The 17,065-nt window shown below is 44.1% G+C and overlaps 1 protein-coding gene across 2 annotated transcripts in view; it reads right to left on the reverse strand.

Moving 5' to 3' along the window:
* Positions 1-17,065, reverse strand: part of SLC8A3 (solute carrier family 8 member A3) — a 158,353-nt gene that overhangs the window by 114,814 nt on the left and 26,474 nt on the right. For both annotated transcript variants that reach the window (XM_035113366.3, XM_035113403.3), the window contains exon 2: positions 4,723-6,548. In XM_035113366.3, the coding sequence (XP_034969257.1) occupies positions 4,723-6,491 (1,769 nt within the window). In that variant the 5' untranslated portion in view covers positions 6,492-6,548. The remainder of the gene's footprint in view (positions 1-4,722; positions 6,549-17,065) is intronic.

Consider the following 17,065-nt stretch of genomic DNA (forward strand, 5'->3'; position numbering starts at 1 on the left):
GATGAAACCATGCAAGTACCTCAATGTTTTGGATGCATTATTTAAATGGCTTGTCTTCAAATGGCTGCAATCTCCTCTCTGGAACTACCATGCTTAATTGAAAAGGGTCGTTTTGTGCAACAAAAAATTATAGAGGAGAAATACTGGCTATGGGAAGCAGACCTCAGCCTGCTTACAAAAAGTTACAGAAGCTGTAATTTAAACTTGGTACATCAGTAAACTCATAAGAGGGAAATGTGTCTTCTTAACATTATTAATTCCAGGGCACTGACTGTGGTAATCAGAGAATTCCCAATAGAAGCATGAGAGATTATTCTTAAATAGCTCGGCCGACAATGGGTGGCCCACAATCGCTATAAGTTAGAATCTGATGGGAAGTTGGGAGATCGGCAGCAGCAGCAGCAAATAAGTGGCAAGGATGTAAGGCAGTGAATGGGGAGAAAGCTTCTAGTATTGTCAACATTCAGAAGTTACAAACACCCTGCTAGACAATGCTGTCTGCAATTATGAAATTCTTTAAAATATACACCTGTAGGTTTCAGAGACACAAAGCAGTGAATCCATGTAACTTCTACTTAGGCTTCTCTATCAAGAATTAGATACAGACTTACTGTCCTTGCTCTAAAGTCATGGCAGCCTCTCAAAACTGGTAACTTATCTGCCACCATATTCCCTTACTAAACCACAATGACGTTATGTCTTAAAGTAAGCAGGAATCTGTACTGAATCAAATATCTGTGGATTACTCTACTCTCTTCAGAAATCATCTCTGAAGGGCTCCTCTCCAATTATAAATGGGACCGTTTGAATATTGAGCATGCATAGAACTGGTACACAGATTTGATGAAAAGTTTCGGTGGTGGTCACTTCATCCATTGGGCTAAAAAATAGTAGTATTGTAGAGTTGGAAGGGACCACAAGGGGCATCCAGTTTGATTTGCACACACACACACCCCAAATCCTTGCTCATATTCTATTATAAAAAAAGAAAGAAAGAAAAATAAATCGGCCCAATTAACGGGTGCTTCTTCTGTACTAGTTGCTATGTTTGGAAATCTGCCATGTTGGAAAGCCGTGAGGTATGTGCCCTCCAAAACAGCGGCTTGAATTTTAAAATCAATTACTGGAGAAAATGGAACTTCATCTAGCAGGTTCTCAGGCATCGTGGTGACAGCACAAGTCCTGCTGAATATACATATATATTCAGTTCTCACATTTGCCCTTTGCGGCATCACTTGGGGCAACGTGGCAGCTATTCAATGTTGCAGAATTGGCTCTTGAACTATTAAATGGATTACGGAAGAAGAAGAAGAAGAAGAAGAAGAAGAAGAAGAAGAAGAAGAGAGGAGGAGGAGGAGGAGGAGGAGGAGGAGGAGGAGGAGGAGGAGGAGGAGGAGGAGGAGGAGGAGGAGGAGGAGGAGGAGGAGGAGGAGGAAGATCCAAAGGTCTAATGTGTTTGAGCATGCTACTTTCCCAAAAAGCACTTCAGTGCATTAACCTGGACTAATGATGGGGATGGAATAAGAGGGATATGAGAAGGGCTGCCTGAGGCCCCCGTCAACAAGGAGCAGGGGCAGAGGGAAATGCTTCCAGTGGCCTGGATGCTCTCCAGTGGCCTAGCACTCCTCAGCAGAAGGCAGGATTCTCTGAGAAAGGATAAAGTAGGATCTGTAGAGGCTGTGAGCACTGCTGTCCTAGACCTCATAGCTGCCTGCCAATCAGCTCTGAAGCTGATAGGGCATAGCAGGTGGCAGCAGAATTATAGCTGTTGGATGAGGCTAGTTGATCTTCCACAGACCCCAACTCAATATGGTGGATGGGACTGCTTGAGGGGGGAGCACCAGGGTGTAGACCTCACGGGTCTGTGCATAGCTGTGAGCCAGTGTGGTGTAGTGGTTAAGAGGGGTAGACTTGTAATCTGGTGAACCGGGTTCGTGTCTCTGCTCCTCCACATGCAGCTGCTGGGTGACCTTGGGCTAGTCACACTTCTCTGAAGTCTCTCAGCCCCACCCACCTCACAGGGTGTCTGTTGTGGGGGAAGAGGGGGAAGGAGATTGTTAGCTGCTTTGAGACTCCTTCGGGTAGTGATAAAGCGGGATATCAAATCCAAACTCTTCTTCTTCTTCTTCTTCTACTTCTTCATTGCCACCTCAACTTGCCCCATCCCATGCAATGAGCTTGGAGGCACTGCTGATAGGAGGATACCACTGTGTCCACCACCACCACCATCACCCAAGCCAACACAGCTGCTAGTCTGTGTGGCCAAAATGAACTCAGTTCCATGCTTACTATGATGTAAGCTGCACACCATCAATGGGTTGGCACTGGTGGCAGTATCAGCCCACTTGTGTAGAACAGCTGGTTGTGGGATCTGGATTGCTTGCAAAGTCACAGAAATTAGAACTCCCCGTGATTCCACACTCCTTCAACAAGAGGGTTACAAAGAAGATCACCTACCCACCAACAACAGAGAAATAATTTCTCCCAACCCACCTCCCTAAATATGGGTGAGGAAACTTTGACCATACTGGAATTACAGAAGCAATAAGCAAGACCCGGCAGCAGGATCCATCTGCTTCCCACAGAATTGAAGTTTGATTCAGGGGTCTTTTACTTCCCATATTCCACCCAAGATATTCCACATTTTAAGGATTATTTCTTTTTAAATATTTTAATGATACCCAAACTTTTGCCACTTAAGGAAAAGCATCCCGTGCAATCATCTCTGGTCATTGTCTCCTAAGTGGTAGGCAATATCTCCAGGCATAGCTGCCAAGTCTCCCGTTTTTTGTGGGAAACCCCCAGATTTTAATCCGTTTCCCGCTGTTATCCTGAATAGAAAAAAAATCCCGGAAATCCCCCGGATTTCCTACCTGCCAGCGAGGCTCCATTTTCGGGTGCCGCTCTGCCCATGTCTGGGCACCGGAAATCAGGCAGCGCCGGCACTGGAAGTTGCTTCTACGCATGTCCAGACATGCGTAGAAGCAACTTCCGGTGCTGCGCCGCTGCTGATGCCACATTTTTCAGTGGGAGACTGGGCAGCTATGTCTCCAGGACAGAGCAAACTCCATTCCCTGACTCTTACTTTTTTTCTGTATACCTACTTCATTGAGATCAATTGGGGGGGGGGGGCATTTGTGAATGTAGCTAACCTAGTGCTGACATGGAAAAGAGCAACCTAGAATTCTAAAGGAAAACGACTTGCAGTTGTAGCTGTTTCACTTTACCACTCTTTTCTTGTAAATAGAGGTGGCCTTTAGGTTGCTAGGTTGCATACGGCAGGTTACGATTCGCCTTTTTTAAAAATCTGGCACAGCATCCAGAATCTCCTCCTGAAGGACCGGCTTTTTCCATAATGGAAAATTAGAGAACTATTTATTAAGCATGGAAATGTTAACATGTACAGTGCATTTTGCTGCGATGTCACTGGACAGTCACAGAAAATGCAATTATATGACTGCGAGTGAAGGAGCAAAATGCCTCTGCCCAGGGGAACTTAGGAAGCTTCCTGAGACCAAGTCAGACCATTGGAGGACCTAGCTCAGTGTGGTCTGTTCCTCTTGCATTCATTAACAAACCCTCACAGTGACAGAGGAATCAACAGAGGCAGGGCAAGTAGAGCAGCATAATAGATCTACTACAGAGGTTGATTTAACATGTATTTTATAAAGAGGAAGGTATAGCAAATTAAATGTGTGATTAATAAAGCTGTGTCGGTTTTAAGCTTCAAGCTAAAAGAGATGATTACACTGAAGGCATCTTACAGATTTTTCCACCTTCCAACTTTATCTAAAAGATCTTGCTAATTTAAACTGTAGATCGGAGGTGCTCATGCTATCAAACCTTAACAGGGGAATGTGCATTGCTGTAGACTTGGCTAACAGAAGATTTTGTTCCCAGGAATAATTGCAATGTGCACCATCAAAGATGGTAGAAATCCCTTGGTTCGTAAAGGAATTTTATTTGCAGGGGAGCACGTGAAAACTGCTTGGGTTTCCTACCATATTTCTTAAAACCTAATTAGAAGCTTTTCTCTCTCTCTCTTAAAGCAACCAATGTGTTACTCAGACTCAAACTGAACTATCATTATTGGGGGGGAAATAGTGATTAATTTGTGGGCTGGAAAGAAGCAGAGGAGAAAGTAACTGATTAGATAAAAATTTTTTGAAGAAGTGTGCATGCACACAAAAGCTTATACCCAAACTTAGTTGGTCTCTAAGGTGCTACTGGACAATTTTTTAAAATTTATTTCGATTGTGTCAGACCAACATGGCTATCTACCTGAATCTTGTAAGTGATTAGATGTCTCAGTAAGATAGTTTCAGGGTATGATGACCAAGGACCTAGTCCTACAGCCATAACTCATTCAATCTAATAATAGCATGTGTCAATGACAATTAACTTGGGCAATATTCGTCTAGACCAAGACCCCAACTTTATTTTGAAATTTAATCTTGTCATAATTTTAACAATACTGAAGTAAAGTTTCAAAGGTATTCCCATTAAAGAAAAATGCAGCCCTATTTATTCATTCCTAGGAGGAGAGCAGAAAAGCCCAGATCCTGCTGTAGGGTTCTTGCCTGAGGGGAGATAAGTATGGAGACTAGAGGGAAGGGAGAAAGGACAGTCCATTACATGTTGCCCTTGTTTACCTGTGTTGGAAGAAAATTCTGGAGTTAAATGAATAGTTGACCTCTGAAGAAATTAAAGTGAGGTACTTACACAGTTTCATCGTTCTTGAACTCCAGCTCCCCATAAGCATCTTCAAAGTCCTCTCCGCCTCCTTTTGCTGTTCCTTCTACTGTTCTAAAAGGGACTATGACTGTACCTCGGGCACCAGACGTCCTAAGGACTTTCACCTCCATTACCCCAATGCTCTCACTGACATGGATCACATCACACTCAAAGGTGAAGATGCCCGCATGGTCATCATCTAAGATAGTCACAGTAGCCACATAAGGAGAGGCCAGCATGGCCTTGGGATATGGCACGTTATTGAACTCCGGAGGAGGATCATCTGTCTCAACCACCCGCAGGTTGCTGAGGCGCACGAAGAAATGCTCATCTTCCTCAAAGATGTCATCATCAATGATCCCTATAGAGAACTCTTTCTGGGTCTCCCCTGACTTCAAGACAACCGTCCCTTCTGTAAACTCATAGTCAGCCCCCGCATTGGCAGAGCCATCCTCCGTTTTATAGTCCACATAGATTGTCTTGGATACGTCTCCTCCTTTCCGAACGACAGTTAGGAGGACAGCACCACAGTTCTCCAGACACTGGTAGGAGCAAGGATCAAAACAAATTTTTGAGATAAAGTCCTCTGGTTCCTCTGGACGCAGCTCATGCAAGCTAGCACTCCTCTTGGCTTGCTCAGCTGCATGCTTTTTAAGGATATTTCCTGCTCCAGTCATCATCCTGGTGGCCTGAATCCGATAGAATGCTCTGCTCTTTTGCTGATGAGTTAAGGCATAGTAATTGGCCATTTCCACCAGCTGGTCTAAGTCTTTCTCTGGGTGTTTTTGCTTCAGATCCTTGAGAATCCGGATCATCTCTTTGCGAGACTCGTCCACCTCTTTCCCCTCCATAGGCACTAGGTTTCCATCTATAAAGTGAGAGTTCATCATCTTACCGTCCATTTCGATCCCTTTGGGATGCTCCCCCTCAGTCTCAATTATAATACCTCTGTGCTTGTCAGTACGGTACTTTTTGTGCATATACTTGTAGAAGAACAGCCTTCTGTCTGCTATCCAAGCCAGGACGACACAAACGGGGAAGAAGAACAGAGTGAGGAGGCCTTCCCATACCTGGACCACGCCTGGAGAGAAAACCGCAAGGATCATGTACAACCAAATATAGGCGAAGATGCTCCAAGCCGCAGTGACAAAGAAGACCCTCAAATGCTTTATCTTCCTCACCTCGCCATCAGGAATGACATAGACACAGATGGCTATGATAATGAACATATTGAAAGCTGCACTGCCAACTATGGTTGAAGGTCCCAGATCGCCAGCAATGAATCCATGGCCACAGACCTCTATCAATGACAGGAGGATCTCAGGAGCAGAGGAACCAAGAGCCATGAGGGTCAAATTGGAAACAGTTTCATTCCAAACGCGGATGGTGGTGGTGGTGGTTTCTCCATTGGGTTTCCTGATGGTAACCTCTTTCTCTTGCGAAGTAATGACCTCTATGGACGCCATGAAGCGATCGGCAATGATGGAGACCCCGAGGAACATATAGATCAGTGCCACAAAGTAAACAATAACCCTCGCAATTTTGTCCCCCAGAGATGGGTTTTCTGGGTACCATATTGGCAAGATAACACCCTCCTTGCACACCGAGGAACCTGAGCATGAAGTGTTTTGTCCTAGGCTGGCTGGATCTGCCCCCGTGCCAGCGTCCACCTGCAGACCATGTAAAAAAAGGACAAAAGTAATGAGCCCAAAACGGAGGAAGGCTGAGCTGGCAGGTTGCAACCTTAACCACGCCATACACAAGATTTAGCTTCTACTGTACAGAGGCAACCGTCTTCTTTCCAGGTTAAGAACCTGCAACAGAAAAGAATGAGAAGTATGAGATGGCAGAAAACAAAAGAAAGCTGTTTCGTACATAAACAAAGTGTTTCACTGCTATTCACCTCAAGTCACATCTACTTATTAAGTACACATGGAAACAGGAACAATATCTGGAGGTGTTTATGCAGCGCAGGCAAAATTGTAGCACTGATGAGCAAAAAATTCAGAGGCCAAATGTTTACACAGATCCCACAGTGACTAACAGTATAGTTAATTTAGATACTGTTTGGATGAAAACAGTTCCCAAACGGAAATAGAATTATTACCAAGGAAACTCTACCACAAGGGTCAGTCCTACCACGATGTAGATAGAGGTGAAAAAATGGCAGCTATGTGCAACCCAATCCTATCCATATCTATTAAGTTCAGTGAGACTTACTCCCAGGTAAGTCTGTATAGGACTGGGTGCAAATCTCCCACTTCCATGGGGGCATACAGGGAATACTACGGTACTTCTTTCCCGCCCCAGAAATAAACTTCCTGGTTTATTTTGAAGCTATTTGGGGATTTTTCCTCATGTGTTTGTGAGAGTTCTCAGATTTCTCTGTATCTCTTGTCAATCACTGTTCTGAATTTATTCACTGACTATCAACGCTGGAAGGTGAGGGCATGCTCATTTCTCGTAAAGCAATTGGTTAGAGGGGTTCCTGCACATTTTGCTTCGTTATTCTCACTCTATAAGGGCTAGAGACTTAAAAATGAAAATGAAATGAAAGCTCAGAGTCTCCCCGCACCCAAATGGCTTTGTCATAAGAGGTTTCCAAGCACACTCACCCCGTGAGATGGCACAGCACTACTCTCTGCTCTAACCACTACTCAGGAGCCCCCCCCACTGTGCTTAGGAACCCCAGATCCTACTGGGGAGACAACTTTCCAGTTTTTGTTCCGGGGCCTGGGAAACTGCCCATCACTGCTGGACACAAGAGTCAGCTCATCTTCTCTGGATTCCCTGTATGTACAAGCCCTGTGTGCTGCCAGAGCAGTCTGTTTCGTGGGAGTTAAGCCACAGTGCTCTAAAGCAACCAGCCAGCCTACAGGATTCTCAATTACACAGCTTATTTTAAACAAGTAATGATCAAGTAAGTGGGAGAGAGGTAAGTAGAGTACAACATAAAAAAGAAGAGTGTAACGGGTAGTTCAGTTAGTTAGAGCATGGTGCTGATAATGCCAAGGTTGCAGGTTTGACCCCCTGCGAGGGACAACTGTATATTCCTGCACTGCAGGGAATTGGACTAGTCAGTGTTCCCCAAACTTGGGTCTCTAGCTGTTTTTGGACTACAACTCCCACCATCCCTAGCTAACAGGACCAGTGGTCAGAGATGATGGGAATTGTAGTCCAGTATAGGGCTTGCTGATCAGAAGGTTGGCGGTTCGAATCCCTGCGACGGGGTGAGCTCCCGTTGCTTGGTCCCTTTAATAGGAACCGCTACAGCGGGAAGGTAAACGACGTTTCCATGTGCTGCTCTGGTTTGCCAGAAGCGGCTTTGTCATGCTGGCCACATGACCTGGAAGCTATACGCCGGCTCCCTTGGCCAATAATGCGAGATGAGCGCCGCAACCCCAGAGTCGGTCACGACTGGACCTAATGGTCAGGGGTCCCTTTACCTTTACCTATATGGTTAAGCTAGCACCTTTAGGAAACTACCCAGTCTAACCAGTATACAGTGGTACTTCGGTATAAGAATGATTTGATTTACAAACTCTGCAAAACCAAAAATAGTGTCTTGGTTTGCGAACTTTACCTCGGTCTAAGAACGGAATCCGAATGGTGGAAGGGCCCTGGTGGCAGGAGGCCTCATTAGGGAAAGCGCGCCTCGGTTTAAGAACGGTTTCAGTTTAAGAACGGACTTCCGAAATGGATTAAGTTCATAAACCGAGGTACCATTGTATATGGATCCTCTGCATGTTCCAACGACCACCAAAACTCTTAAAAATCACTTTACCTATATTTTCAGTGTCAAGGGGGAAAGGATCTCTGGGGAAAGGAAAGGACCTGCAATAGCATGAAGCTGATCACTCACAGACTTTGGCATGGCGGTGGGCTACAGAGCCCAACTTCTGCCTCTCAGTCCAGTCCACATATATCCCAAAACAGAGGTGAGGGAAGAAACAGAGAGAACTTACACTTCTCTGAACAATCTGAGAAGCAGGCTCAAAGCCTAGTTCTTATTACTTCTGCTGTGAGCTACTCATTTGCTGCAAAACTGTATCTATAATTTGCTGACACATAAATCTGAATAAGCCCACCTGCAGGCTCTAGTGGCACATGTCATACATTCTGAACCGCTCACTAGCACCGTTGGAGGAGATTCCAAGACCGCTGCGCACATGGCCAGAGTTAAATAGTTTATATGCATAACCATAGACCAGAAATGTCTCAAATGACTAAAGAATTTGCAGCGCTGGGTATATTCCAGGAATCATTTGAATGTTATCAGTGTGAACAGATGCATCACAAATGGCAGGTTTATCATCATGTTGTGTCATCCGCTTCTACCCCCCAAGCAGGCATAATCTGTCCAGTATCAGCAACGACCAATAATTTTTTTTATAAGCTTTCAGATAAGTATATATAATGACAAGCAAAACAGGAAGAAAAGAACGAACAGCGACTGCAAATGAACAACAACCAAAAAACAAAACAAAAACCAGGCCTGAAAAATGGAGAGAATTGATTCTGTGGTATCAGAATCACAAATCTATATCAGACATCCTTGGGATAGATGAGGACAGAAAGAAGTAACACATCTCCTTGGCATTACACAGATTAATTCAGACATGACATATTCTTTCTGCCTCGCTCTCTGAAAGCCTAGTTATTTATTTCCTTTTCTAATTTGGACCTGACTTTTGGTGTTAGTCTAGGCAGAGAGAGAAGCTAAGGTTGTAAAGCGGATTCTGGGGCCAACCCTGCAAGCCCCGACTCAAATTAATCACTGTAGATAAATGTTGCTGCAAGGTTCCATGACGACCAGCTTTTAAGACAGGGATATCCTTTTCTGTATTCGTGTAGAATACAGTGCCGGGGGGGGGGGGGGGCTTGAAGATCATTGTCCTCCTGAGGCAGAAAAATATGTGGCTCCATAGATATGCAGCGTTCCACAACATGGGGGGAACTATCCTATGGGCCACAACCAATAGGGTTGTTTATACCCCGCAAACCTCCCAAAAATTGTCGTTAGTTTTGTGTGTGTGGTATCACCTGCTGTGATAGCATGATACCAAAAGGGCTGAGTTGTTGTTTTTTTAAAAAAACAACAACCCCCAGCCTCCTCCCCCATTCAATTTTTACACTTTTTATTGATTTTAATCCCCACACTGATTATTGATTTTAATCCCCACCCCAAGACTTGCCTTTGAGGTGGTCTAGAGTGAATATACAAATGCAGCTGAGCAGAGAAAAATCTACTTAAAAACATGCTTGTCACCTGATGTGATGGTGACCTGCATGTGTGAATTGTCCGATCTAACACCACAGATGGATCATCTTTATCACATCACCACAAGCAGAAGGGTTTTCTGTGGTGTGAGTTTACACATTCAAGCTGCATGTTATCTTGTGTCAACTAATCAAGTAACGGGCTGGGAGGGGGGGCGGGAATCAAGCAGCGCACATGCATGTGTGAACTGAAGAGGTGCTGCTAGGTAGATAAAGGACTGCAGGAAAGTTACAATCTCATGGCCAGCACAGGTTTAACACCACAGGCAGAACTCGCATCCCAGATACAAAAGCAGTTCACATGTTAATTTACAGCTCACATGTTCATCGTAGTTCTAAAAGAGTTATGTGAATGCATACGTGATCCCGCTTCTCAACCGTTTCAGTTGTTTTTAGATGGATTTGGAAAGAAAGAAATGGCAATGTTTTAATTGGCCAGGACAATTTGTTTCCCACAGATCAGGGCAAAGAGATGGAAGAGGAAAAGTTGAAGGGGTGAGCTGTCATTTGCGTAGGTGCCACACAAATCGTGCTATTCATGGGAACAGGGGGTGCTCTCTCCCGTTGATTCAAAAACTCTGCATCAGAACAGAAATGTCTATCTCAATAGCCTGCTTTTAAAATTGACCTCATACGAAAATTGTCCTTCTGGTTAGAAGGCAGCAGAGTATTTGCATTCACAATATACTGCGGAATTAATTACCGGCTTCTGTTTCTAAGCTGAGAGGTAGAAGCAGCAGAGCCTCCTGTTTTCATGGGCTTTGTTCAAAGCAAGAGAGCAAGATCAAAAGTTCGGGTGTGTTTTGTGTTCCCTGTGCAGAAAGACTCACCAGAGAGCAATTTTTTTCAATAAAAACCACATTGTGAATGTATTGCCAACAGCTGAAAATAAATATGTAAATTAAATAAGAAAAGCTGCTTTCACACAGCTCAGTTCTCTTGCTAACAGTATGTGGATATTAAAGCCCACATTAGGAGAGCTCTTCTTATGCATAATTTGCATGTGCAATTACTTTGATTGCACTGTACATTGCATGATTATGCACATACGGATTGTACCTGCAAAAAACAACAACCTAGGCTTGAATTTCAGCAATGGTATCTGTACTTTTCTGCAAATAAACCGACAAAAATTCTTAAGAGAAAGGCAAGGTTTTTTTTTAATGCATTATAATTTGTAATCCAAATTGTCACCAGAAATTTATTATGCACTTACTTACTATATTTTTACGCCATCTTTTCCTCCAAGGATCTCAAAGAGGCACACATGGTTCTCTCCTCCCCGTTTTATCCTCACAACATTCCTGTGAGGCAGGTTGGGCTGAGAGCAAGTAACCCAGTGAGCAAGTAACCCAGTGAGTAAGTAACCCAGTGAGCTGAGTGGAGATCCGAACCCTAGTTTCCCAAGAGATAGCCCAACATTCTAGCCATTACACCACACTGGCTCTAAACCCTAGAGAAAAATTTCGTGTGTTGGAAAGAGCCATAAAGAGAGGATTTCTAGAATGTTCTGCTAAACAACTAGTAATCAGTGACTAAAAGAAAACAAAAGTCTTGAATTTCTACATACAGTATCCTTTTTCACAACGTTACAGCAGTCGTGATCTCAACTAGATATACTGTATGTAACAACCTGGATCTCTAGAGCAGCCTTTCCCAACCTGGTGTCCACCAGACTTTGGGACTACAATGCCCATCGCCCGTAACCATTGGCCATGCTGACCAGGGCTAATTAAAGAGTTGGCAGTATGAAATACCAGGTATGGGGATGCCACTCTAAGGGTGTGAGTTGCAACAGGATTTCTAAGAAAGAATGTGAGTTTAGAGATGAGGTTCTCACATTCCTACCAGGCCAATGTGTGGAAAGGATCAAGAACAGCTGAGCTATGCACAACTCTCAAAATTATCTTATGCTATTTGAGGGAAGGAAATCATCCAAAGGATGGGATTCACTATTACCACTATTACTATTACCAACTCCCTTCGCCCGCTCAACAAAATACCCTAAACCCACCCCAAAATGCCCACCCCAAGTTGATGGGCATTGCCATTCAAATGCCGTGCATGCATCACATCAAGTGATCAATGCTACAGTGTGGGGCTCACTCCCCCCTGCATTATTTTATTCAAGTTGGCACCCCTGCTGTCCATCATTTTGCATCCTCCATAGATCCCCATCGACCCCAAACAATTGAAGCAGTGTCATACCCCTATAATCAGTTGTGGCTTCCCCCAAAGAATCCTGGGAACTGTAGTTTGTTAAGAGCACTGAGAGTTGTGAGGAGATCTCTATTCCCTTCACAGATTTTCATTTAACATACCAGTATTCTTGAGAATGTCAACCTATAAACAAATGGCAGACTCATTCTTCAAGCGTAGATATTTATGCAGCCAAAATGGAAGGTGTCAATAGGCTTGTAGAGGCAGGGGGTCCCAACGTTTGCAAAAATAAAATAAAATAAGGGGGTAGAGTCTAATGACTGAGCATGCTCAGTGGTCCACAACTGCTGGCTATTATTATTATTATTATTATTATTAATAATAATAATTAGCTTTATCTACCACCCTTAATCAAAAGATCTCAGGGCAGTTTAGAAGAGAAAATTGCAAGATAAAAACACACACAAAAGTAATGAAAACAAACACAACAAAACAATAGCCCTCTCCCCTCCCTTAAGCACATTTAAAAGGCTGTAGAATATTAATGAGCCAAACACCTGGTTGAAGAGGAATGTTTTTGCCTGGCACCTGAATATATATAAAGAAGGCATCTCCCTAGGGGGAGCATTCCACAAATGGGGAGCCAGTGCAGAAAAGGCACATTCTCGTGTTTCCACCCTCTGGATCTCACGTGGAGGAAGCACACAAAGAAGGGCCTCAGGTGATGAATGCAGGTGAGTCTGAGTTGGTTTATATGGGGAGATGTAGTCCTTGAGGTATTGAAGGTGAAACAGGGAAAATGGAATGGAGTATTCAGGAAAACCAGGTATGCCTGGTTGGCGGGAACCCTGAATATGAAAACTCCGCACTGCAACAGTTTGTTACAGGTCTCACTTGTAAAATTAATAATAATAATAATAATAATAGGCAAAAATGCTAATCAAAATATAGAACACCTAAAATAACCCAACCATTACAAGTGTGTAAAGCAGCTCTAGCATCTAAGGGTCCTACTGACTTCAGTTAAGCTTACACTCCCTTGTAAATGCACAAGAGATGGAAGCCTGAATCTCCGCAACTGTTTTCAACAACCTCTGACATCAGGAAGAAGGTGGAGCCAGGAGTTTGTCTTGTTCATTTGCTGTCACAATCATATCACTTACAAATATCTTTCAGCTCAGTTCTTAAAAAAAAATATTTTAGGACATGCACAGCTCAGATTGTGGACAGTGCTCAAAAAGGGATTGTGTCATTTTAAGCCTGAAGCAGGGCATGAATTTAAAAACAGCACAATGCCAGATGCTCACTCGGATGGATTCCTAAAGAGGTTCACGGCAGAAAGAAGTCTGGCAGGTCGGCTGCTCTCTTCACCACCAGCCTCGGTTCTGGTTGCTGTGGGAAATAATCTTTCCACTATGCCTGCAGTGGATAGAGGACTAGCTGGGCTGGAGAGACCACTGTAGCATAAATAGCTAAAGGCAGAAAGGGCTCCTGCTTTTTCTCCAGGAAAACTAAAACCTGAAATTTGTTTGTTTAATAAATGCTGCTTGGATGTAGGAAATGTCCAGCACCACATATCTAAACACCACCATGTCCTTTTTGTCACAGAAACTGTCATGTGCGCAACATCTTCCAAACATATCCGAATGTGGGGAAAACACTGGGCTTCTCCCCTCCTTCAAAGGAGATTTTCTCCACGTAGAAACATGGCACATGGCTTGACAGGCATATGTCAAGAATGCTTTGATGGTGTTTCCTGCTTGGCATGGGATTGGACTGGATGGCCCTTGTGGTCTCTTCCAACTCTGTGATTCTATGATTCTACATATGAAGTACTAAGGACTGCTGACTTCTTAAGAGCAGGCTTCTCCAACCTGAAGCTTTCTGGTCATGTGGCCAGCTTCTGGTGCAACAGAACACTGTGACAAGTGCCAGAGAGCATGGAAACACTGTTTACCTGCCTGCCACAGCAGTACCTAATTATCTACTCGCAATGGTGTGCTTTTGAACTGCTAGGTTGGCAGGAGTTGGGACAGAGCAACAGGAGCTCGCCCCATTGTGGGGATCTGAACCGCTGACCTTGAGATTGGCAAGCCCAAGAGGCTTAGACCACAGCGCCACCCACTCCCTTACCAACCAACTAGGGTGGCTATAAAAGAGGATTAGACAAATTAATGGAGGAGAAGACTACTAACCACCATAGCTCTGCCCTGCCTCCACAGTCAGAGACAGGAATGCTTCTTGAATACCAGCTGGTGGAAATGGCAAGAGGAGAGACACAGATTTTATCAAGCCTATTCAGTTAACTTCGTGAGTATGGCTAGAAGCTGCTTGCTGGTTTCCCCCAGACATCTTCAGCCAGTGGCCTGAACCAGCAGGCTCTTTTCATGTTCTTAGAGGTCTCTACTTAAAAGCACCTTCAGAAATGAAATGAAACTCCCTTCTTTGCCTTGTAACACTAATGCAGGGGCAGGAGATGTTTGCAAAGAAGCATTGACAGATGGGTAGGGAGTACATAAGTATTTCTTTATCCATAACTATTATCTGAAAGTGTATTTCCCTTCCCTTCCCAACTGCATTCCCCCATTTTCTGCCAGTCAGCTCTCAGACCAGAAATAGCAGCCCAGCTGAGAAGGAAAAGTCGCTTAGGGGAGGGGATGTGTTGGAATATTATTACTAGGAGAGGGAGGTTAAGCAACTTCTGCCCCCAAATCTCCCCTGCCTCCTCATCACTGTTAAGTGGCAAACAATGTTTGGTTTGTGTGTGCCGAGTCAACACGCAGTTCTGTCGCCTCAATTGTGAATCACTGGCCGAGCAACGTACGGAATGGCATAGAATTGTTATTTCAAAGAATGGATAAACACAGCACTCACAAGAGAGAGACAAAAGAACAACCGCCTCCCAAAGGAGAAAGAAAGATTCTGTTGATTTCTGCAACAAACTAGATGTACATACAGTATTGAGGGTTGTATCCAGTTGTGTCCCTCCACTGGTGAAAGGCTCTTTGCTTCCATGAATGGAAAGGAGGAGGAGGCAATCTTTGCAAATCCCCCCTTTTTCCTACCTCCAGATGTCTCCCACCCTCCAAAGTAAATTTTGAGATGCAGAAGGATATAGAGGGAAGGGAGAATCAGTGAAAATCACACACACACACACTTTCATTCATGGACTCCTACACTGGATCCAAGAGGCTTTCATCAGTGGAGGAGCACAGCTGGATATGGCTTTGAAAGACTAGACTTGACTGATTTTATCATAGTTGATTGACAGGGTGTACACCCGCATGGTATTTATACTTTCTCTGGCTTTGTGTTTCTCTTTCTTCCTGAAACATTTTTATAAACAGAAATATGCAGACTTAAGGATCACTTGACATGGATTTGTTACTCTTTCACACTCTTTCCATCACCTTTTTCATATGTGCAATCAAGGCTGTATAAGGGAGGCTATTCACTGCCCTTTCAGCACCTGCTTCTGGCTGAAACTGGGGGTTCCAATCCTCTTAATTTATTGTAAGGGTCTAAAACAAAAAGGGTGGTTGTGCTTCCAGGGTCAAAACCACACATTACGCAGGAGAACCATGACAGGGTTTTCTAACTTGTTTGGTTCATGAAACGCTTGCCACTGGGTTTTTGTTTCCTAGGGTGGGAGGAGAAGAGATTTCCCCAAACTGCTATTTGCCAAGGTGCTGTTGACTATGGGTTTCTGGATTGCGATCTGGGACGATGCTTGTGATTGGAAGATGCATGGGGGAAGGAAGACATTTAGATACCCCTTGCCTCCCCCATCTAACTGCTCCAAGAACAGTGGCAGCCCCCAGCAGAAGGATTTCAATAGAAAACAAACGCTAGGAGATCCAGTTGCCCCAACTTTGCCACCACCCTGCAGCTCTGCCACATCACACAAGCCACTACACACACACATATGGCGGCCAAAGGTATTTATAAAGCAAACGAGTGACAGAAGGCTATAGTTATTTGCACATCCTCCCCACTGCAACAGCATTTAAGAAGAGTAATCTCACTCCAATGTACTCCACATCCTTAATTTGCCAGGTGTCTTGCTTCACATTTGCCTTCAGGTAAAACATCCCAAATGCTGGGCAGACCTAGTCAGAATTTTATTGACACACGGGGCCGGGTTGGGAAGATCAATTTATTTGTCTGCTTGATGAGAGGTGTATACTAGCCACTTTCCACATCCTAACAGCAGGAGCCAATTGTTAAGTATAAAAGATGAAGTGGTTGTCTTTCCCTCAGCATGACCCTGTGGCACTCTTTGCAGAATAGACTCTCCAGGGAAGAAAGAGCACCTGGAAGCAAGCTGGCTAGTCCTCATGAACTCCCAACAGGAAGCTTGAAAGCCTTTACTTCCTGTTTTACTTCCTTCATGGAAATGTTTTATTCTTCTTAAAAGGAGGGGGGGAAAGGAACAGAAATGGGTTGATTTATATATTTGTTCAAAACATTTATATCCTGCCTTTCCAATACCAAACCTTCAAGGTGGCTTACAAAATCAATAAAAACCATTTCACAATATAATCCACATAAAAAGATCCAATTAAATGTTGCAGCGGCAATAGAGTAGGATACTGTCACAATGTCATTCACTAAATGTTCAGGAAAAGAAAACAGCTTTATCTCGACACCTAGAAGACGGAAGAGGAGATGCTGAGTTACTATTTCTAGAAAGGTTATTCCGTGATCATGGAGCCAGCAGAGAAAGCCTTAGCCTGAGTCGCCAGTCAACTAGCCTTTGCAGGTAGGAGCACCGGGAGGCAAACCCACTCAGTGAACAGGCAAGTTGGTATTAGAAAAGGCACTCTGATTTGCAGCTGGAAAGCAGGGCCTGAAAGATGAGGTTCAGTTTACAAGTAGTGGGTCCCATTGT

Source organism: Zootoca vivipara, chromosome 1 (genome assembly GCF_965207765.1).
Source record: "Zootoca vivipara chromosome 1, rZooViv2.hap1.1, whole genome shotgun sequence".
Lineage (NCBI taxonomy): Eukaryota > Metazoa > Chordata > Lepidosauria > Squamata > Lacertidae > Zootoca > Zootoca vivipara.